Source organism: Necator americanus, chromosome IV (assembly GCF_031761385.1).
Source record: "Necator americanus strain Aroian chromosome IV, whole genome shotgun sequence".
In the NCBI taxonomy this organism is placed as follows: domain Eukaryota; kingdom Metazoa; phylum Nematoda; class Chromadorea; order Rhabditida; family Ancylostomatidae; genus Necator; species Necator americanus.
Genome location: NC_087374.1, coordinates 23,118,364 through 23,142,089, shown reverse-complemented (window position 1 = coordinate 23,142,089; position 23,726 = coordinate 23,118,364). Strand labels below are relative to the sequence as shown.

At 38.6% G+C, this 23,726-nt stretch overlaps 2 protein-coding genes across 3 annotated transcripts in view; one reads left to right on the top strand and one right to left on the bottom strand.

Moving 5' to 3' along the window:
* RB195_002427 (uncharacterized protein) overlaps positions 1-23,726 on the top strand; it is a gene marked incomplete at both ends in the record, with an annotated part of 69,415 nt that overhangs the window by 30,526 nt on the left and 15,163 nt on the right. The window contains 4 exons of one of the 2 annotated variants that reach the window (XM_064199685.1): positions 6,387-6,478; positions 6,950-7,056; positions 12,527-12,672; positions 19,887-19,989. In XM_064199685.1, the coding sequence (XP_064055566.1) occupies positions 6,387-6,478; positions 6,950-7,056; positions 12,527-12,672; positions 19,887-19,989 (448 nt within the window). Of the gene's footprint in view, positions 1-6,386; positions 6,479-6,949; positions 7,057-12,526; positions 12,673-19,886; positions 19,990-23,726 lie in introns of those variants that run through there. The other variant, XM_013446257.2, reaches the window with a different exon arrangement.
* On the bottom strand, positions 4,400-6,017 carry RB195_002428 (uncharacterized protein; the record flags this gene model as incomplete). Its single annotated transcript, XM_064199686.1, has 2 exons — positions 4,400-5,027; positions 5,941-6,017. The coding sequence occupies 2 exons, from the start codon at positions 6,015-6,017 to the stop codon at positions 4,400-4,402; spliced, it is 705 nt and encodes a 234-aa protein (XP_064055567.1).

Sequence of the window (23,726 nt, the reverse complement as noted above, 5' to 3'; positions counted from 1 at the left end):
AAACAATTTGGCAAGGATTATCGTTGTAAAGCGTTCCCGCTTACATTTTCTTAAATCACCTACCAAACAGCAAGTTGATTGTTTACAAAAGGATTGGTGGCAGGAAAATGCTATATATATATATATATATATATATATATATATATATATATATATATATATATATATATATATATATATATATAGTGAATATTACATCAGAATCTTAGTGAAATACGTTCGGAAAGATATTAATTTGAAGAAAAAAAAACAGTTTTTTCCCAGTTTTTCTTTGTTTATTCTTTTTTCCTCTTTCCTTGGAACATAAGTGTTTTGCTTGTTTTCCTTTTTTCCATCAAATTTGCCCATATCACTTTATCCAACAGCTTCATTAGCTTTATTATCTAGCTTTATCCAGATCGGCATTCTTTCATGACCCATCACATTAAGTAGGCGGTTGTGACCAAAAAATAAAGATCATATGGATCCAACTGTTTTCTAACACTTTTCTAACACTCACTGCATCTTTGATGTTTCCACTAATGTTTTAACTTAAGAAGGTATGGCATGTCAGAAAGTATTATCACTTACTTAATTACGATTGGCATGTTTTCGATCTGTTACTAGTACTGTGACAATACTTTCCGTGGCTTAGAAGATGCGGTTGTCTTCAGTCTTTATTTGGTTGAATCGTGGAATTTGTCTGTTCGAAGAAAGAAGCACCCAGGAAGACATAGTTGTATTATTTGTCTGTATATGTGGCAAATTTCCTATTTACTCAGCATTACAAAATTAATTCTTGATTTTACGAATGATTTTTTAACGACTGATGTTATAGGAGCAATTGAAGTTTGTCTTGGTAACGCTAACCGCTAGTCACTAAACTTCTGTTAATAACAAGTATCATCTGTCTGTGCACGCTTCAATTCTGTCCAGGACATTTCGCTGCAAACATGTCCTTGCATTTAGTGGATATCCGTCTGCCTTTTCCGGCGAGTAGATATGTGTATTTGATTTGATCGCTGAGGTCAATTTGCCTCGCCTCATTGTTCATTCTATCACATTGTTCAAAGCACGAATCAAATCGTCGTTGGCCTTTCGCAATTTGCCAGATGGAAAGCGGCTATAAGAGAAGTACCCTGAGGCGGAAATTGCCTCACTTTCCTCTTCCAAGCGTTCTTCTTTGTAGGAGAAGCGATTTTTAAAGTTAGTTGTGAGATACATATTATTGTAATCAATTTGGGCAGTTAGAGTTAGATCTTCTTCTCAAAATTCTTGCAACTGCAGTGACTTTCGGAATATTTCTGTAACTTGTCACTTCACCTCAAAGACACAGCCGCAGTTCAGAGGACGACCCCTGAGGAGGTATTTAATCATGGGCTCTTCTGTCAGTTGTTCTTTACCCATAGCATGAACGTGTTCTCTTCGCCGTCGCTCTACGACTTCGCCAAACTTTATGGGCGTAAAATTGCCTTATTATCTTGACATCGCGATGATTTCTCAGGGCCAGCCGTGATCTGTTGCTGATCTAGATCAGAACCTTCTGGGAGCGTGTTTAAGGTTTTCTTTCGCTAACGTTCAACATTCTGCGCTCCTATTCGTTCAAAATGGAGCCATGATTCTTCTTGAAGGAACTCATTAAGTCCCACTCCCAATTTTATGTACACTTGTTCGTTGAATAGCACTGTTTTCGCTCTACAATATCGGAAGACGTTAGAGAATCCGTGGAGTTTCTCAACTGTGCCTATCCGTTCCTTACTGATTCATTGTCTGCACGGGTTGTGATTTCGGGTTTTGCGAATTTGGCAGTTAGCTCAGGTAACCATGAAATGAAGGCACATGGAGGGAAAATAAATTACGAATGACTTCTTGTCCTCACTCGAGCATGTGGCTTCAGATCCTATCTAAAACTCACAATCCTTGAAATCAAATAGATCTTTGAAGCTCACTTTCTTCAGATTAGATTGTCATGGTGTTCATTTCTTTGAAGTAGCAGCTCTGTGTAATTTTTTCGGCTATTTCTACCTGTCAAGTGCCCTCTGGTTTTTTGTATCTTAACTGAAACACTTTTAAAAGATTTCTGATCCAAAGTTTTATCTAAAATGGCAGAGCTCGGAATGACTTGCAAACATTCGCACCATACAGATTTTGTATAGTTTTGTGAGCCCTTTTTTTCGAGATTCAGTGATTCTGACTAGCTTTTAGAAGGATACACTAAAATTCCCATTCGTTCTTCCTCATGAAAGAACTGAGCCGTTCATCGAAAATTGTCCATTAGTTGAATCAAACCATGTGTTCCAGAAGCATTGAGGAAGAATTGCCTTCTGGGATGCTGAAAAGATCTTAGATCTCCTGGATTTGTCTTGACTCTCTTGTTTTGTTTCGTCTTGCAATTTATTGCGTCTTTCTTGACACAGATAGACTAACAGAATGATCAGGGCTATTTGTCATGCTTTGTTTTCATGTTTACAGTCACTAAGAGCCAACATGCACTCCGTGTTTCCTTTCGTAGAACACAGTCTCTATTCTTCTTCTTCAAATCTGACTGTAGTTTACTGAACTCCATGCTAGTCTTTTTCTCTACAAGATTATGTTTGGAATCATTGCCACGCCCATTTTTTAAACTTCATCTGGAGAATCCCTATGCTCGGTGGCTGTTCTTAGCAGCAGATTTACTGTCAGACCACGCCTAACTCTATTGCACTTCTATGCTTCACGCTTAACTCAACATATGGAGATCCTAGAAGTTTATTTGGTCTGGTTGTAGAGTGGAATTTCTTAATATTTGTTTGGAATGCGAAGAATTTTTGCAAAAAGTACTCATAATAGTAAGATTACTGGAATTAAAATCTTACTGTATGTAATGTTGCTTAAAGGCATCAGCCCACGAATCTGAGGTGGTGCAGATTTCAGGTGGAGTATTTCCACACGGCATAGTAGATTATGGAGAGGGGTGTGATTCCGTTCATTTCTTGCCAATTGCCGTAAAAAAACGGCCCGGAAGATGCGGCGCCGCACAAGACTGGCGCGCTCCAATTGAACCTCTTGTACAAAATGGTGCGCCAAAATGAATGAAGCCGTATCTTCCTAGCCGTTTTTTTACGGCAATTAGGAAGAAATGGACGGAATCACCCCCCTCTCCGTAGTCTCCCATCTTGTATACGAAGACTCCACCTGAAATCTGCACCACCTCAGATTCGTGGGGTGATGCCTTTAAGCACACATTACTCGCTCATTGTGCAGCACTAATTATAGTGTTAGTCCAGTTCTCATTCCTTTAATAAAAAAATTGAATCTGTAAAGTGCGGCTTTTCTCCCAGAGTATTCAAATTCTTAAACCACACAAATCTCTGCATCATCCACAACGATCCTGAGTAAGGCGTAGGGACCGCGCCACTGTTGCGAACGATTGCACTTTGTTTATGTTGCAATGGCCTTCACTATCACTAAACAGCCCTTATCAGTGTTCCGTTCTCATTCGGATTTATTACTGCTGAAAATGTGCGCCCATGTTTGTGTGTGTGTGTCGTCGATTTCTCTTCTTCTTCATCAGTTTTCATCGAAGCCACAGAACGTCTCACTACACTTCTTGAAATGATTCACGAAAGTCGCGAGCCCACCTAAAATTCCATGGACTACTTTTTCACCCGAGAAACATGCTCATGCTTCGTCTGAAGATCATTTGTTCAAAAAGTTTCCAGTGGGGAGAGATCAGCGCATGACATTGAAGGTCTCCCGACGATGCGGGCGGTTTTCAAACGGGCACTATCACTCAAGTGCAACGAAGGTCATTGATACTTCCGTTTTCGTCGCTTACGTCACCACCTCAGACGGAAGCCACCGGCATTTCAACCACATCTGCCCGCACCTCTTTGTTGTTGTTCTGATACGAGCGAAAAGCAAAATCACTCTGCCATCTCTCCTTCACCTGCCGCTAATTGGCGCAATTTGCCTATTATAATTATCTATAATATCACTATAACATTTTGTTTCCTTATATCCTTCATTTACGTTTGACGTTCAGTTCGATTGGCTGCCCTGTAGCCTTTTAGAGAGTAATAATTCAAAAGTGTACTTTTTGGGAAAAACTAGTGGAAATCAAAAATTTCCTATGTTTTATGGGTCATCTGATACGGAACCCTGCGTGTTCTCTTCTATCAGATCGTCAGAATCCTTATTAATAATATCATATTTTATATGAGAAATAGAGATTTTTCATATGCTTCCCTCTCTTCCGTAATATATTGCATACGTGCTTTATTCTGATTTTTTATTTGCATCCTTGTTTCATGTTATATCTTTGTGCACGTGCACACGAATCAACCTTTCAAAAATATTCACTAAAAAAGTTTCATCAAGAACTGCATTCTCACTTAATCTCTCCTCTAATAGAACGCTGTCAGATGGGGTTCCAACATTCTTAGACAAATGATGCAGTTTCAAACTTGTTTATACTTTTAAAATCTATTTTAGGTGGATGAGGTATCGGCGCTGTATCCTTTGTGGGTGATGTTAGAATGTGTTGTGGAACAGTGGGGAGGGTTTCGTCGGCATTCTGCTCCTTCCTTTGTGTCGAGGACTTCTCTTCAGCGGTCTCTGCGCAAGACATCTTTTTCAGCTTGTTTATTAGATCTTGAACCACAGGTGACTTTGGTTTTATTTGAACCTTCGCTCCAAACGAGCCGTGGATTTTTGGCAAACCGGGTGGTTTTCTGGGAGATACACTTGGGATTATTCTTGGTGGAGGACACAAGGCGACGATGTTTGGATTTCTCAAAGCTATTGCGGTTTCTTCTTTTTTCTTCGATTCTTTTTCAGAGTTCTCCTTTTTCATAGTTGTTGGACGAAAAATATCTGAATCAAACGGAAACAGGGCCACAAGTGAGTCTGATGACAGCGTCGATGATACTCGGGACAGTGTTGGGTTGCTCATCGGTTCAGGTCCAGATGATGATCCCGAAGTGGTGTCAGTGAAATGTGGGACACTCGCAGTGATTTTCTTCTCAATACCAACACCGACACTCTCCACACCTTCCAGATGAGGCTTCCTAAATTAGGCACGGTCAAGTGATCTCGATCTGCTTCGTGGTTTTGGCCGCGGTTGTGGTACGAAAACCACAGTTTCCTCCTCTGAGTTAGCGGCGGGTTGAGATGTCGGTAGCCAGGGGCCAAACACTGGCAAATCGTCCTTCTGTGCTTGCGCGCGTGTTAGCGAGGTCCACTGAGGGAATCTCGGGTAGGCTAGACGGTTGCGAGTGGGTGAACGTGATCTGCGCCTGTTTCCGAAGACTTTCCACTGTTCCACAACACATTCCAACATCACCCACAAAGGATACAGCGCCGATACCTCATCCACCTAAAATTTAAAATCTATATTTTTTTTAATTCTAGGGAATTCTCAACTTATTCCGATGATTTTCGATTACTAACAGATTTAGCTATTTCCATAGTTTTTGAGATTGTGTCATAAGTGAAAGAACGATTTATTTTAAAGAATCGATCGAGGAAAGAATATGTTGATGAAAACAGAAACGTTTATTACGATCTGGCGATTCCAAAGTTGTTCACGAAAAAACGAATGCACATTAAGTAACTGGTGCACTTTTTTTACTTGACTGGTTCGAAATTTTATCCTCGTTCAGATGGCGGATAACACTTCAGAAACTTCTATTCTTTTTTTGAGTAAACTTTTTCTATTTCTTCAAATGTCATTTGCGTTCCTACATATTTCTGCTTGTTTTTTCTCGTCCACAACCTCTGAAAGCCGAACGTTTTTCTTACAATTTCCATACTCCATAATCTTTATTGATGATTTCTTCTGCACACTTCTATTTTTTCACTAATCTTCAGGAGTTTTCTTCCCGACTACGGTCACGCTTTGTTTCATTTTCGGTTCATCTCCTAATTTTCTTTTCTCTTGTAACTTTTGTCACTTAGCTGTTTCAATGAAATTTTGCTTACCCTTGTAAAACTCTCCTTGAGCTCTCCTCATGGCTTTTTCTGAGAAAAAAGGAAACGTTCTCTCCAGGACCACCCATTCAAAATTAAGTGATCATGCGGCCTTTATCTATAAATTAAACCTGCATGTGTATCTTAAGATATGTATCTTCGAAACTTTCCCACGCAACATTTCTGAAGCGTGGGACTTCAAACATATCTTTTTGATATGGGGACGAGTTCTCTACGTCATTGTAACATCAGAAACCGGTAACACGACAGCGACAACCATTTCGCTTTTGACTTGCCGATGCCACAGCAGGGTAGATGCAGTAACTAGTTTAATCTGTGATTCCTGGTGTTTTCCACCGCACCCCATGTGCTCGTTTTCGGCTAATCTTCATAAATAATGTGCTGCTATTGGGCGTTGAGTGCTAGCTGCAATAAATTCTCATTCTTATTCTGTTCAGGTGGTCGACATTTTTCCTCTGGATCAGACCCCAGAGTGTACACTTGCTGTTGATCCCGCCTACAAAATGGCGCGCACTGAAAGCGCATGCCGGTGAGTTTTTTGAATTTTATGGGAATTCCTCCAATTTTGGAGTTTTGTTTAGTTTTCATCTGAATTCTTTTCCATTCCTCTTCCTGTTTTGCAACAGATCATATTTTTAATAAAATCATGCCTATATATTTGACTTCGTTGAAAAACCCAAAAATTTCCGTTTTTTAAAATTTATCCGTTAAATTTCTACTTATGAAGAAGAAGAAGCTTTTTCATAGAGCTCTTTCCTTAGTAGAAATTTTTTCTTCTAAAGAAATCTTAGCATGTTTTCCTGGATAGGGCAAAAATATTAATATTTTACGGTTTGAAATATTTCTCAAAATGACAATTATTGTTATCGCCATGGCACAAGATTATAGCCTTTTAGAGTTTTCGAGAATACATGTAATTAATGCTTTTTCAAACCGAATGAACTAATGAGGAATACTGTGGAAGTTACAGGTTTGATTTCATCTCAGTAAACAAATTCAGGCTTAAATTATTACGAGCCGATGTACCCGCCGAACAATTACCAGCCGGATGTTCCATCAGCGATCTGCAGCCGGCTGTAAATGTCAAGGAAAAGATCGAGGTTAACGGTAAGCGACCGCTTTCAGACACCTTAATCCAAGATATTTTCAAGAAAACCGTAAGCTAAGACATGAATAGCAGTTAAAACGTACTATTATATCAGAGGAGCCAAAAGGACATCCAAATTTCTCAGGTTTTCGTAAAATAATTTCTCAATAGTCTTTCATTCTAGAAAATATGTTACCAAATTTGAATTGTTTTGAATCCATATTAATCGTGTCCCATATGTGCTATTTGGGTGCATCAGAGTGATTGAAATGAATTGTAGAAAATTTAGAAAAATAAGTAGAGTAAACTTAGAATTCAATAAACTTGTGTCTTCCTCTTCCGCCAATCCTCCGAATTTTCTATTGCGCTTCATCTGTGACTGTGGACTAGCATCAGCTATTAAGATTTCTGAAACAACTACAAAAGTGGTTTTTTATTTTGGATGTTCCAACATTCCGCTTATTTTTCGTGTTGTCGGTGCCTTCGTCGTAGAATTTCTTCTTTTCTGAGATTAAAAAAGCGTACACAAGCAAACATCTACTGTAGAAAGGCGCCTTCACTGCTGAGAACGTCCGTTCCAACGTGTTTTAGTATAAATATTTTGATTGTGAGCACAATTTTTTCTTTGTCACTGGATCAAAAACGGGTTTGCTCTCAGTCTTCTTCGGTCAGATGCAAGATTTACCTTTACTCTTTTATGGCTTCAAAATTCCATTTCCTCCTAACTCTTATTTTCTTACTCTGATTTAGAAAATTTTCAAAATTGTACTAATAATCGAAATCGTTTGAAAATGTTTTGAATTCGCTCTGTGTGCAGCAATAAAATTCTATGCATTTAACGATTTGTCGAGCAATATTTCATCGAAACAATCATTTGTCTCCTACAAAATGCATGAGTCAGTGAAAATATCGGAAACTGATTACAAACGATATAAAAAACTAAACCGATAAAAAGTTTATGTTCTCCAAATCTGTAGAATCACATGCCATAATAGAAAAAGAACAAAAATTTGATCCTGCAGCATGCTTCCATTCACGTCACAAGCATTGCTTTATATCTAACCCATTCTATATGGAAACTTCCTCTCTGGAAAATTAAACTGAAATTTCGCTATAAATCTAATACTATCTCCAGGATATCTATGCTGTTACCATAAAAATCGGAACTGCTAATTAGCCGCGCTTAAACGTGTTCGTTTTGCGTGCAGATCGAATTTCTCAAAATAACTGAAATTATTGGATTTTCTGGTCATTTCTCATGAGTGCTACCTTCAATTTTGTTGCGAAGATTTGGTGAGTCATTCATAAAACTCCGGAGGTGATCCAGCATTAATCTTCTGGAAAAACGGTTTAAACTAACGGTCTCGTTACTGATGATTGAATAATCCCCCGTCGGCTGGTAACCAGCTGGTGTCGAAAAATCCACACCTGCATGGAGAATGGATGTGTTTTCAACAAAGTTCATTCTTTGACTAAAACACTTCAGTTGCATAATTAAATTGATGCACTCGGTCCTTCATAAATCAAACTGCATACTAAATTTTTCCAACAAAAAAATCTTGCTTGCTTCACAATAGGGATCCACTTTATTTTCCTTCTCTAGAAACAAAAAAAAATTGATGGCATAAATTCTCAGTGCTTTCGGAGAATTTCCATATTATCTTTAAATAATTCTAAAAATCTTCTGTAATGAATTTGAATAGCTAGCAGTTGCCAAAACTTCGAAAGAGTTTGAGTTTTTCACAAACACAACATTTTGAGCTTGCTCACAGCATAATTTTCGCGAATGTCTTTTATTCAGGTAAAATTTTGACCTCCCTTTGCGTATTTGCTGAATACTATATTTCATGTACGTACTACCATTTACTACTTTGCAGGCGATATTCTTTTCGGAAACTTCCAAATTTTAAGAATTTTATTCATTTCCTCCCTTGGTATTTCTCTACTGAATCTGACGTTTTAATTTTTTTCCGGTTTCGAAAGCACTTGGAAAGCACAGATGGATAGTGTGGTTGGTTTTTGTAACAACACCTCTGTCAACGACCAAAGATCAGTAGTGGGAACAGATCTTGTCGGGATTTCTGTGCTTGATCAACCCAAAAACTATCTGGATAAACATTTACCAACATGATCACCTTAGATCCCTCGTACTTCTATTGAAATGCTATGGTAATTAGTCTAGATAATACTGTTTGGAGCTATGTCACCATAAAACTGCCAAAAATATTTTTTTGTACACACTAGTGCTGTGCCAGAAAAAGGGAACTACATATATTATATCCGAGTCAGGACACAATTTCCAAACATCATTATTTGACAGCGGAGACCGATCTAGGCTTGTTGGTGGCGTTGGGGATAGAAGGAATACGGTTTACGAGATCTGTTCCCCCAAGTGCACACCGTTTCGTGTTAGTCATTCTACTGGGATGTTGTTTTGTTTTGTGATATGGTGAATTTTGTGTAAAGTTCTCTGTGATTTCTGCTTGATTCGAAGAAACTCATGCCCCGTTTCGCGTTCATTGGCAATTACTCATATATCAACGCTGACCATTCTGCACATTATTTTAAAGTGCAATGAGTATTTCTTTGTCGTGATTGTTCTCCGTTTAGTTCCGTTCTCAAAACACATGCCACTATGACTAATGTTCGTTTTGGAAAAGAAAAGAAAGAGGAAGAATGGTTGAGAAGATATATTTTAGTAACTCCATTCCATAGATGGAAGAAAAAATGATTTGATATCCTGTGATGGGTTGAAAAATTGATTTGATGTTTGATTTGGTCATAGGACGTTATTTATTAAGGCAGTCGTTTCAGACACGGTTTCGCAAGGTGCTCAGAAATTTTAAGTAGCTCCTTACAAGTGTTATTTTCCATAGCGCAGTTGAACACACGTGATCCGAAAATTTCTTTTTTCGTAAGACGACAGGGGTGCATAGATTCTGTGAGGTTTGGTTTGACGACCCGGAACTGATTTAAAAAGAGGATTTCGAGCATTATCATTGTTTATTGCCTGTACATACTTTCACTTTCTGGTCAATCAATTTTTTCCGAATTTTCAATTGGAAGTAATCACAACGTTTCTTTTCCCGTTTATTTTATTTTTCTTTAAGTATTTATCTTCCAGATCACAAGTGTATGAACTAAGAACCTTTTTTTATAAAGTGAAATTTTGCAGCATTCTCAGTCTTGTGCGCCATGGTAAATAAAACATCTTCGGGCAAATAAATCAATCAATAAATAACAATGTTTTTTGTGCCGAACGATTTGTTCACAAAAACTTCATAATGGAGATCCCCGTTAGTTTCTGGATATTGTCCCTCTGGAAGTCTCTCCATAAATTCTCTAAATCGTTGCCTCCCAAAGTGCCCATAATCAGCTCTAACTGCCTACTATTTCCTATAATATAGGAAATCCTGTGATATGTGCATACGGTTGTTGACGAGGGAATGTTTGGTAGTGCCGTTGTGTACAGTTACAGTACGACGCCTACGCAGAACGGTAGCCATCATCTGTTGCGCATATTTTCGCCATTTGTTTGTGCTCGGGGTTTCGTTTCTTGAAAGAGGAACGCAGCTTCTTCTGCGTGCACATAGTTCCATGGCTGCAAAGCGGGGAGAAAATCTACAGTGCAATGTTCTATTGTTCATTAGCGTGTTGGATGCTCACACTGGATTAGAGTTTCAAAAACATTTCCGACAGAATGATTTACTCGCTTTATCACAAAATTAGGACAGGTTTCATGCTAGAGAAATGCTATCTTCTAGTAGCCCGTTCATAGCATGCTTAAACGCAGTGTTGCTAGGATTTTTCTTATTTTGTGTGGTAGTCATTTTGTAGGATCTCTTTTCGCAGATGAGTTGCTGGCTGAAGGCTCTGAATCTTCCTGATAACTCAGAATTTCGAGAGGAGAATGTTACGAGTTTTAACAGTGATACTTATAAACTACGTTTCTATCCTACTAAGCCACTATTCCACGATCTCCAGGTCAATATTTTTATCGATCTGATTGGTACATAAACTGTAAATGATGGTCGATAAGCCAAAGCCGAAGCAACTTAATCCACTCTGGTAAGCAACAGATTAACCGTGTGCATATGAAATTCTGTAGAATAAATGCGAAAAGCTTCTCAAGGGTTTTTGAGATCCAGTTGACGTACATTGTGAGAACTAGGGTTCGGGCTACATATCCGTACGATTATGAAGACCTTGTCGATGCAAAAGGATGCTAAGTATAGAAATAGTTCTGAGCAGAACATCTTGCGCTGAACACAAACTGTCGGACGCAAAAGTCAAGAAACTAGTTTGGAAGACAGTACTGATACAGTTGATTCTGATACAGTTGGGAAGAAACCACGAACACGAAGCAATTTCCGCCGTGATTACAGCGCAGAATTAGTACAGATTTAACCACCCACGCAAGTGCTAGGCATAGAAATAGTTTCGGTTCCTAGATTCGTGTTCAAGTTAACAAGCGATTAGTTGATCGTTCAAGTAACTGTTTATTCTATGAAGTCTATACTAGATGTGAGTAGATTTTTTGGGTGATATAGGGGAAAAAACTCAATCACCAAGTGAAAAAATTTGAAGAACCTGACCGTAAAATGGGAGGGACGCTGTACCTCTATTTCTTCTTCCGGACTAGCTACTTCTTTTTTCCCCTTTCCCTTCTTTTTTTTGGAATTGACAAATTTCCGAAAACAACCGGAAGAGCTGTTTTTTTCAAAATTAGAAAAAAATTTCAAAATATGTGATGATTATAAGTAAATTAAATTCTTTTTGAAAACTATGTCTATTTTTTAAAACTACGAAACGAGAGAATTGAATTTGTGTGCTTAAGAACATTTGCTTACGATTATCTTCACAAGTGAAAAAACTTTTTTCAAAGCATTCTGGACGGGATATTCGTGATGCGATTACCATATCCCTTTTCCAAGGAATTGTTTTTATATGGGGTTGGCCTGGAAAGTTCTATCATTGCTACTCATCGCAAAGGTTTTTTTTTGGGTAGGGAGCTACATTAGGTTTGAGATTTCGGAAGATTTTCCCAAAGCCTAAACACTTTAACCACCAATGTGTGAGGGACAACTTTCGTTTCGACAGTTATTTGAGGATTATTTTAAAAAAATTAACGAAGATGGACTGGATGTCAGCATTTCGTTGCTTTTGACGCAAGTAACTGTTTGGGGTCGAAAACGAAAAACAATGGGAAATTCGCAAACTAACAAATAGCATTTTATAACGTCCTCTGGAGTTCTAATGCAATCAGAACCTCTAGTATTTCTAGTGTTATAACATTTCAAATCCCGTTCTTGATGTGAGCTCTCAAGAACGACGCTAGAAAGTTTTCCAAGTTTTCCCTGCGACAAAAGTTTGTATCAAAAATAACAGGGAAATGGGATTTCTGATTCGAATCAAACCTATGTAAATCGAAAACTTTGAACTTGAAAAGTTTTCTTTATTTCTATTCATATCCAAGAACATTTCTTTCAGGTGAATCTCGTCTTGTGCAAAAGAAAAAAACTATCTATCCAGAATGGGAAAAGTGCTGGGATACTGCCGTTACTGAAGGACGAATACTTCAAATTGTGCTGATGTTCAACAACACACCGGTTGTCGAAGCTACAATGCGGTTAGAGGTGAGCGTTCCTTCTCTTTTGGGGTTTACAAGTTTTTTTTCGTCTGTTGTGCCACTTTTCGGAAAAAAAAGTTCTTCAAAGCTATCAATCTTAAAGAATTGCACTTTTGGCTTTGTTGAGTTTCGCCTGGATTTCCTCGTTGTTGCTCCATGTTTCGCCACTGTTTTACATCATCGTCCAATGACGTTTTGATGTTTTGATCGTTGGTGGACATCTGCAAAATTTGCTACTAACACTAAATATTTTTCTGATCACAACGAACAGTACTCATTTTCCTTTTGTATGAATTTGTCAAGCTCTACGAGGTATTGTTTTTTTCTTTGCTTTGCAAATAACAAAAATTTGCAAATATGAATATCTTTTCGGTGAATAAGCGATGTGCAAGGGCAGAAATCAAATACATTGCTGACTTTGGCCAATTCGGGTGACGAACTTGTTCTGTGACGTATTTACGTTGTGAGGCAATCAGTTGTTAAAAGGAGAATGGATGACGATTGCGGTCTCATACCACATTCGGTGCACGAATTGTCTCCACGAATTTCCAAACTACACTCTAAATGTTCTTCTGACGTTGATTTTGATGACGGTGATTCATCTGACATAAATGAAAGTTTTCAAGGTAGGCAAATACAATTTATCTAAATCCTCTTTGGATTTCGCGAAATTTCTGAGACAAAAAACTCCCAGTAGTTTACGGAAAGAGCCTTCTGCCCGCTCTTCAAATACGTCGTAATAAAGAGGTCCAGTGGTGCGATAGTATAAACGGTTGTGCTGAGAGTAGTGCTGTGGGATCCCCCGCAACTTTGTTTGCGCCAAAGAGGGTCACACCGCGAACACAATCGCTTGTGCGATTGCAGCACAGTCAAGGTTGTTTTGATCCTGCCATCTACAGTTCGTCCGGAATCCTTCGGTATTCGCTAAGCGCTCCATTTTCACGTATCTGTGTTAGTCCGGCGATCTTAGCTCACATTCCATGGTTCGCAAGGAACAACACTCAGTGACAAAAGAACAGTTCTATACTTGCGCAGTCATGGAAAAATCGTGTCCACTCACTACGAAATGTTGCTAGAACCTGTTCAACTTTGTGTGTACTCACTCACGCAATATTGCACCATAAGGGGGAAAATTCTACAATGACTGCGGCTACCTGTAACTACCTCGTATATGACTGAATAATAATTCGATTTTGGCTATGTTATAATTTGGTTTTACCTATAAAGTGTAGAGTGCAAAGTGTCTGGCGTTAATCAATCCGCTCTGGATGCGTCACCACGTTGATTACAATCCAGAATCATTTGAGGTTTACGAACGTGTAACTGGCCTATACAATGACTTGCGGTGGCTAGCCGATGTGTCAAGTCAGTGTTTTTATCCTCCCAGACAAGTCTGGTCCCAATTTATTGGACCCGGAGGGATGAAGGGCTTCGTGAGCACTAGGGCGGAATCGAACCTCTGATCGATCGTACAGGAAGGGGAGCCTCTAACCGCTAGACTACGCCCATCCCGGCTTTACCTATACTATGTCAAATACGTGATTCACTGAAAACGTACTTTTTCTTGAGGAATTCACCAACACAGAGTATCACTTATGAATTCTAACTGCTAAGAAAAAAATAATGTCTGTGTTTCTGCTTTTTTAGAGTATTCAGCTTGGAGCTTTGTAAGAGTAGCAATAAATGCCTCAAAGTGACTCACTTAATTGTTGTTTATGGAAATAATTTACGTTCTTATTTAGCTACGAGTTAGTAGTATCACGATGCTTCTTTGGGGAAACTACTGTTAAATACTTGCGGATTTTCATTGTGGTGAGAGATTTTAGCTCGACTCTTTTCCAATCGTTTTCCCTCATTTTGCGAAATTCTTGAACGCTTCCGAGCACTCATAGAAGCTGAACTGGGTGATTTGATGTTGGTTTATGCATTGCTGGTGATCTTGTAATAAATAAGTAAATGATAATGGAGATAAATAATTAGATTTTGTGATAATGTGATCACAAGATCTAATTATTCATCTCCACTATCTTGGATCATGTGTGATCCATTTAATATGTGAAATTTGAGTTTGCGATGAAAACTTTCGTCAGAAATCTGCCTCATCTTAGTTAAGTTTAAATCTACTTATTGATAAATATACGCGGTAACAGAACTTCTCGCACTTATTAAGGCTTGTACGGCTGAAATCAGCGCTGTGCACCTGCCTGCTTATCCAGAAAAAAATCGTTGCCTCCCTCTGATAACGTTCATCGATCGGTGCTTCAGTCTAGTTAGGTGAAAATTTTCACTCTCTCTACGTTTGCTTCTGTTAGCTTTGTGGACTGGGCAAGCTTCTCGGCGATATTTTCACAGCTCATCGCATTTTATTTGCAGACATCTGCAATGGCGTTCTCTTTGTCGATCGGTGACCCATTTTACGCGATTGCGTTCGTTTTGGTTGCCAGATGTTATGTGACGTTAGTGTACACTCATAGGGTATCAGTCATTGTTCCATGGAATGAATCAAACCATACTTTCACCCATACTTGTCATTAGATCGTCTAAATGAGACATAACTGCAAAGACGGCAAAGAACCATCGTAAGAGTTTCCTTAATCAGCTAAATACGAAGTTTTACCTACTTTTGGATTCAAGAAAAAATTTCTTCGTCGTGGTTTGCTTAACAGGACTTTAAAATGCTTTATTTACCCACCAGATAGTGGCTCTTCTTCTCATCTCTGACGAGGCGAGGGCAAATAGCTCCCAAACTGTTAACATACAATGTTCACTGCAATATAAGTTGACGAAACGTGAATTTTCCCCATTTTGGAACATATGTGGAAAATATGAGGTCAAAGTAAGTGCTTTCAGTTTTTGTAGAGAGAATACAAATCTATAAGATCTGAAAACTAAGCTTCTTAGCCTGACTTTAGACTCTGACCTGGAAAACGTCCCGCTCTTCGTAGGATTCTCATGGATTTTTTTTTTAAATAAACACAATAAACATGTATCAATTCCACATAAACTTGCTTTCAACTGCATAGAACATACTTGGTTGAGCTTGTTTTTTTTTCTTCCTTTCTTTCTCTTCCAGTAATTAATAAAGTAATTCCAGCTATAATAAGACGCTTAAGTCATTGCTACTCCAACCTACTATATTTAGCCGATCATAAAATTGTATTGAGGTAAACGTCGCGTGAGCGTTGGTGTGAATAATTGCTTGCGTCGTGTAATCCATTTAACACTTGCTCAGGGCTAACGTACTTTTTCCGCAGTCTAATATTTTATAACTCATAGGAACCCAGAAAAATCCTTATTCCAACGTAATTCTTTAGTTTTCACGTAGCACTCAGGTTTTACTCCTTGCCCACTCCTTAATTCATTCGTTCCCTCGAACATTTGTAGATTTTTCTACGGAGTTACACTTCAAAACATTCACTTTCTACAAATATCTGATCAACTTTTTGGCGAATTCAAATTCATGACGCCAATTCCTACTTTCGAGAATAGCACCGATTGCTCAACGTTTCTCCTTTTGGAAGAACTGTTCACAGTGTCTTCGGCGGATCTTTGTCGTAGGAGTCGTCGTCTACGCGGACTGGACGGGTTTATTGCCGTCATCACGTCATCTTCTGACAGTGCATTTGTTTTTAGCCCAATTTATTTAATGCATTGTGTTTGTCTGTATACAAGAGGAAGTGAATTGTATTTTCCTTTCTCTCATGCCTTCCGCTGGAAACGTGTTCTTGGTGAGTAACCCGTTGCTGCTTAATGAGGAAGGTTTTTCATAGGCTCAAAGGATTATCTAAGGCATATGTGGTACCAGTCGATTTCAAACAATTCCAGCTACATACCTTTAGCTGAATTTTTAGTAGATTTTTCTCCCGAACCCCCACCTTTTGACTTCTATTATTTCTGACTCAAGTTTATTGATTTCGATTTGCTGGGGGAATCCTTACAAGTTGGTGCTGCGACAATTAAAGAAGACTGTCTCAAACAAGCGACTTCCTACTTTTGGGCTGCATGAAGTGCTTCTCGAGTTCTTACGGTTCCCTTCTTGGCGCTGTTCCACTTCATGCAGATCCGTTCTTAAATACTAATACATCCCCTTCCTCATCTACAAATCTCAGAAAAAGAGTGGCGTTCTCCTTCTTTTAAGATTCTCCAGACTTTTAAGATTAAGAAAAAAATACAAATAGTGTTTCGATGAAGGAACATCGCTTATTTTTTATAGGATTTGATTCATGATTCTTCGCCAACTAAATTCGCAAGACGGAGATCTTTCCGCATATTTATATAAGTAATGAAACCAGGAAACATACTGCTTCTCCATCCGGAACGATGAAGATTAAAGCGTTTACTGGGTTACCAATTTACTACTTGGATGGAGATCAAAACATCGTCTGACTACTTCCTTCAACGGAGTTCGGAATAGTTTCGAAGTTCCAAACGCGCAGTTTTGAAAGTTAGTCGAGAGTCCCTCCGCTGTCACGGAAGAGTGCACTGAAATTTTATTTTCACTGTGCCCGAATCATGTATTCTTTTCTGTTATCCTTTATGAGGATTTGTTTGCTCAACTAATTTGAAAATAAGCAAAATTTATACAACATGTTTTCGGTTTTTTCTTGTTATCTTTGTAAAAAGACTTTAAAATGGTGTATCGGATAAACCTCTCAGGTTTACTCTGCTAAACCTGGACTAAACTGACACATAAGTGGGTACTAGCTAGCAAAGGATTACTCGGGAGTAGTGGTTTCTGCATGTACAACTTCTCCCTCATCCTCATTTTAATGGTCTCACGTTGTGTGAAGCATCAAATCAAAGTTTTTATGCTTTTGGTACATGGTCTCCAGAATAAGGAACATCCAGGAAACGTTCTTTAGTTGGATATCCATCCGTCAAGGAGACCGTTTTTATGAGAAAAAATTGGAAAAGTTAAGCTACGTTTTCCTCCAACAGTTTTGCATCGTTGTGCATTTCCGACAAATTTTTTCTATTTCACCTCAGCTATCGCTTCTATTTTGCTTCTCTTTCTACCAACTGGTTAGATTTGTCGACTAGGTCTAGTTTTCAGGAGAACTGCGTTCACTTTAAGCTATTTTCGATGATCTACGCCGACAGTTGTCAGCTGTATCAGAAAATCCTACCAGTCATGTGTGTCTGACGCAAATCAAAGCTACGTTAGCTGTTTGTGCAATGAATTCAAATATTTACTTGTGTCAGCAAGTCCATAGAAACTGGGCAGCCCCTCTGAAAATATGATTTGATTCGCTCGCTTCGGTTGCTTCATTGCTGAACCAACGACTGCAGCACATCAAGCAATCAACGAACTCCTGGGTAGCTTGTGAAAATATGAGTTTGAATTCTAACGAAGGTCCCGAGGTCAAAAGTTAGCCGGAACTTTGCATACCAATCCAACTTTGAGGAATCTGAAAAGGTCAGAAATGAAAATATGATCTTTGATTGAATGAGGGAAAATCCTTGAGAACTAGAATTGGTCCTATCTCGTGATTTCTGAATTCTCATCTTTGCAAAACAATTGCCCTGTAACTTGGATTGTTTTATAAGTTATTGCTACTAATCACCACGAGTATGTGCTAACTACAGTTTTTTAAACCAAGATTTGAATGACAGTTGTTGAGTGATTGTATAGGACGGGAAATCCTGGAAGTATCAGAAGATTCAAAACTGACTCGAAGATCCATATCGTTGTACATTTAAAAAGCATTCCTCAAATGAAAAATTACGAAGATTTCCTGTTTATGGTAAACCATTTATTTCGATTGTGTGGGCGGTAATTCGCGGTTTGTAAGCTCACGGCTGAATTTAGCGAAAAGACAAGTGAAAGAATGAAGACCTCACAATAAACGATTGAACTTTTTAAATAATTTGTTTCTTCATCAGTCTCTTCATGCATGCTGTTTAAACTCAGTAATGTATATCATCAATCCTTTGTTTCTGTACTCTTGTATTTCGGATTTTGGGCGAAGATCTCTGCGGAAGCATAATGCATCTCCCGTGCACGAATAAGTCCATTTATAAAATTAGGAAACCAATCTCCAAAATTCGTCGTTCAATTTTTGGAAGTAGAAATTTCCATTTTCTCTTCTAAAAGTGCACGATGTTTTTGTACAATGAAAAACATCGGTTGGACAACCCAATAATTTTTTGAGCACTAGTTGGTGTACATGTGCAAATTCCGAATATAACATTTCCTCCATGAAATTCAGTATTCTATTAACTCTAGCTAAATATAAAATTTGAGTAGATGTTAGTAGAGCTTCTGACTTAAACATATTAGGAGTCGAAAGGTGAAAAAGAGCCTTTCATGAGCGCTAGTATGTCTAAAATTAGCCCGTCACATAGATTCTTGATGCTGCGGTTGGTTGTGGCCGGCTGGATTTTACACCTTTTCCTAGCTAAGCATACGGAACTGCCCTAATCTACGTATCTGAATTTTGTACGTAAATTACATATTAGAATGTCAACACCATTCGGTAAGGGAACTCTTGACGTGAATTTTTAGTGTGATAGGAGTTGAAATGCCTGCTTTAAACGAAGTAATATTGACGTTCATAGAAGTATTCCAAATCTGCTGCTACAGTAGACGTTGAGTGGGTTCGGTAAAGATTGCGATGTCTCCGATGGAAGATGATCTGATGCCTGCCTCAGCCTCGATTCGTCCTGGTCAGAAAAAAGAAACTGTCTTATCTTCTGTAAAATAAACAGCTGCACATAAAAATGCAGGCATTCCCGCCTATAATTATCGGAGACGAAATTTGAGAAAAAGAAGGCGATTACGGTTCCACATCGTTCGTCCATATGGCACCGCTATTTCAGTTGAATCATTGCAGCGAAATGCACATATTTTTCTTCGTAGGATGAACCATTTTAGTTCGTCGTCTCCGGTAGAATTGCTGTTATCGCGAGAAACTAAGCACATTTGCCTTATCGTAGATGACCCAGCGATAATCGACGTCGGCTAATGTTGTCGGAGTGAGTCGAGCCAGGAAACAAATCATAGTTGGAGTGGAGTGTTACTTGATTTACTCCTAACCACTACACCAATTTCACCTGCTAACTTCAACTTTTACCGGTAATTTTCAAGAATTTTGTCGTTGTCTGAAACCTTTTTGCAGCACATCTCGAAGCGTCCGCTGACATTCGATATTTTTACCCTAAAGCGAATCTTGAAAAGGTCATAAGAGATTGTGTATCTCGAAGATTCGTAAATATTTTCAGGATATCGTTTCCAAGTGCAAGAGCGATTCAATCACCCATATCTGGATTAACACGAAGCCTGTTGGGCGAATACTCGCACAGACACGACATCTAAAACAAGCTGGTACGTCGTCGAATTGCTTAACCACCTACTTGTCCAGTACATAACTAGTAAATAATGTTGTGAGGACCACGTGAAGATCTCGTATAATGAGTGCCTCCGTACGTGCCTCCTCTCTACGAGGCCTATTCGCTACCGAATAAACAATGGATGTATAGAGCAACTACAGTATGATTTACACCCGCTCTATAGCACATATGGCCACTTGCCTGAGTCCACTAAGCTCTTTCATGGAGTATATTCAACAATCTTCCACCCCTCTGCTTTGTTTCGCTGTTTATCATACTTCTGAAGAATTTTAGAACGAAAGTAAACGAAATAAAAGGTGACGTTTATCATACGTATTACGAACATCCTTGGTATATCCTGTTTTGTTACCATTTTTCTCATTTCTGACCACAGCATCTATTTCTTAAATCTTTTGGAGTCGTTTTTGTTAAAAATCCAAAACATGAGGTTTTAGTCTATGAGATCATCAGTAACTCTTCCATTGATGGAATGAAAGAATGGATATCACTCCCCGTGATTAAATGCACAGTATCGTTCCCAAACATTTCCACGAATTCTATGCTGATTTATTATTTAGAAAAACCATTGAGAATACATACCTGAGTACTTAGACCTGAAAAATAAAGAGAACGTTTCAAAGATTGAATACCAAATGGATTTTATGCGACGGGGTTATCTTAAAGCAACTTCAATATTCAAAAATACTTTACTCCATGATCTTTTTCTCACAGAAGAGAACCGCTTCTCCCTTCGAGTCTCTTTTCTTTTCTAATATTCTTTGAACTTACCCTCTCTGGATGAAACCTCGGTGGAAACTCGTACAAACACTAGAAGTCTTCTTGTACCAAGCGATCTCACTTAACAGTTGGTTCTATTCGCTCCTATAAAAACTGGAAATTTCCAATCCAGTTCTGTAGACCATGTCAATGATATGTGTGTCAGACTGATTTATTTAGTTATCTAGATTAAGGAAGTGGTACACAATTTGTCCCTGTTCGCTTTTGAGTCTTTGATCTTCAATGCAGCGTAAATTGGTGACCAGCGAGAATTCCCTTCGCTTTCCTCACTGTTCACCTCCTTGCATTCTTCTTTTGTGCACCTATGGATGTACGGAGAAGCTAGATAGATAATTTTCCTTTTGCTGCTGATACTTTAAAGAAAAGATTTTTGCTACCGATGGAGCTGAGGCTATTTGCCAGAGGAATTACGAAAGTACTGCAATGTTTAGTATTCCACTGAATATCCTTGAGCATACAGCGATGTCCAAGTGTTAGGAAATACTACTATACTACTACAAAACTAAGTACTTGAAATCCAATGGCCGTTCGTTGCCTGTGAACGTTGGGACCCTACTCGCTGCCAACATTTTGCGAACCTCATGCCTCCTCCAACTTCTCCTAAATCCAGTACTTTCGAGTATGGCACATAGCAGACTTCGTTGATACAATTGAAACACAGTTATTTCACATACATGTTTGCTGTGTTCACTTTTGTTATTTTATTTTCGTTTTCATTTTTTTATTCACCTTCTTTCTTTGAGAAAAAGACTGCATAAATTATTGAAAATCTTCGGCAGAAAAGTTAAACGGATCAAATCTAATGTTGATCTTTGCGATATAAATCTGAATATGTAATAAAGTAAATTAAAGACGTGATGAGGATCACAGCTTTACGTTCTCTTAGCTCAGTTACTGTAGAGTGATTCGTAGTGGTCTCGCCCCTAGAAAGTTGTTACCAAATCCATTATTGATTTCATTGAATTTATTGATAGAAACTGAGGAGATGACTAAGTCGTTTTCAGAAGAGAATTTTAAAAACTTTAAGGAGATGCATAGTACAAAAGGTCAATTTTTTGTATCAAAGTTACAAGCATAGGAAGCTAAGATTTGCACGGTGAGTTTATTCCACTTTTTTCCCAAAAGTAGTGACACTTTTAAAGACCTTCTCTTGCTAGAATTTTGTTGGAATTTCGTGAAAGTTTCCTCCCGGTCTTATTTTGTTATTTGGCTTGTTTTTAGCGCAAAATGCTGTATATATGTGGGTTTTCCGCAGAGTTTAAAACGAGATATCACTAACGATACAAGTATGCGGTGTATTTTCGGAAACTTCCGCCATTTGGACGGCAGATTTGCTGCAAGGAACTGACTCTTCACAAACCGTTTTCGTGTTCTGCATGCTTTCTTCGATCACATTCTCTACGCATGCCTTGTTCATGCTGATTCGAATGTACAAATAGGTCTTATAATCTAAAAACAGTTCTCTTCTTCATGGAATTTTATGTCATAAACCAAAAAAAAAGAAAGATTAACAGTTTTTTGTCTCGTTCAGAATGAACTCGTTTCTGTCCGCAGTTAAGACATCGTTTAAACAAATTCACCTTGAATTAGGTGAGACTCGTTCTTCGGAAACCCTCGACAGAACCAGTAACGCTATTTGAAGTAGCATTATCGCGATTCTCGACATGAAGCGTCCAACGCATCTGATAGTAGTCCGGATGATCGTACAACACGAAATGATCTGCGTATGGTCATACGACCAGTTGGGCTTCCTCGTTTCCCATGAGTTTTACAGCGAGTCCGGGCAGCATTGTCACTGCGTATCGAAATCTACTCCACAATTGTCTGCTGGCGCATTATTTCACGATGTAACACACTGGCGGTTCTCGTCTTCCCTTTGTCCTCTAATGTTCTTTCGCGACATTCTCAACTTGGTCATCTGACCCACCTCCACGCTCCGGCGTCCGCCATCCCACTCGCAGCATTTAGGAGCTGTGTCAACGCTGACTTCGGCTGTTTTCCAGCCAGCGGACACTACGCATGTCAATTCTATTTTGTTTCTTTTCCTGTCGCCCTAACACCACGATAATGGTTCGATAATGGAAAGCGTGTTCTATCACTCTCTCCATCCTCAAATCCTAACAAGAATCTTTTATTTGCATGATAGCGAACCGAGCGCTTTTCTTTCATTCAGCCACAGGAATCTTACTCGCCCTCGGACACCTCAGTTAATCGTAATCGCTTCATTTTATATGATCTCTGCCATTTTGTACGCAGCTAGGCGCCGCTGAGGTCCAAACACAATTTCCACCGAGAAAAAAAAACTTTCTACTTAAAAACGTCTTTCACAGTCTTCGAGCGAACCGTTACTTAGATCTTTAAGCTAATCCCTATAAACTAACTAAGGGTTACGGTAGAAATTTCTTTGAGTCTAACTGACGACTGACGTGAAAAAAATCCTTTGCGGTTTCTACAGGAAGAAACGAAAATTGATTCATCACAGTTGAGCACCCCTATTAAGAACATTCTTCATGTATTTATCAATTCAATGTATCGCACCGCTAATGCGATTGTTGCTCATTTCAAATTCAAGAGAAGTGGAGGGGTCATTAACGTTTTGAAATAATTATGTAGTAGATTTATATCTGTAAAAGCGACGGGTCAATCATTTAGCTCACAACTTATGAATTACTCAGCCCATCCAATTTTTTGGCAATAGAAAAGCGAAATATCAACTAAGAAGAAGCGATGAAATGGAAATTGATTCTTGTGCCGGATTTTGCCAAACATTCCTTGCAGTGAACGCTTGCAAACGCTGAGTTTTCTGGAAGTTCAGTTGTAGTGCTTGCTAATTACATACACCACCAACAACTCGCTTCAAAAACCCACTTCACTCCTTCTACCTTAAGGAAATGATATTCTGTTTTTTTTTTCTCTAGAATGGAACCTTTTAAA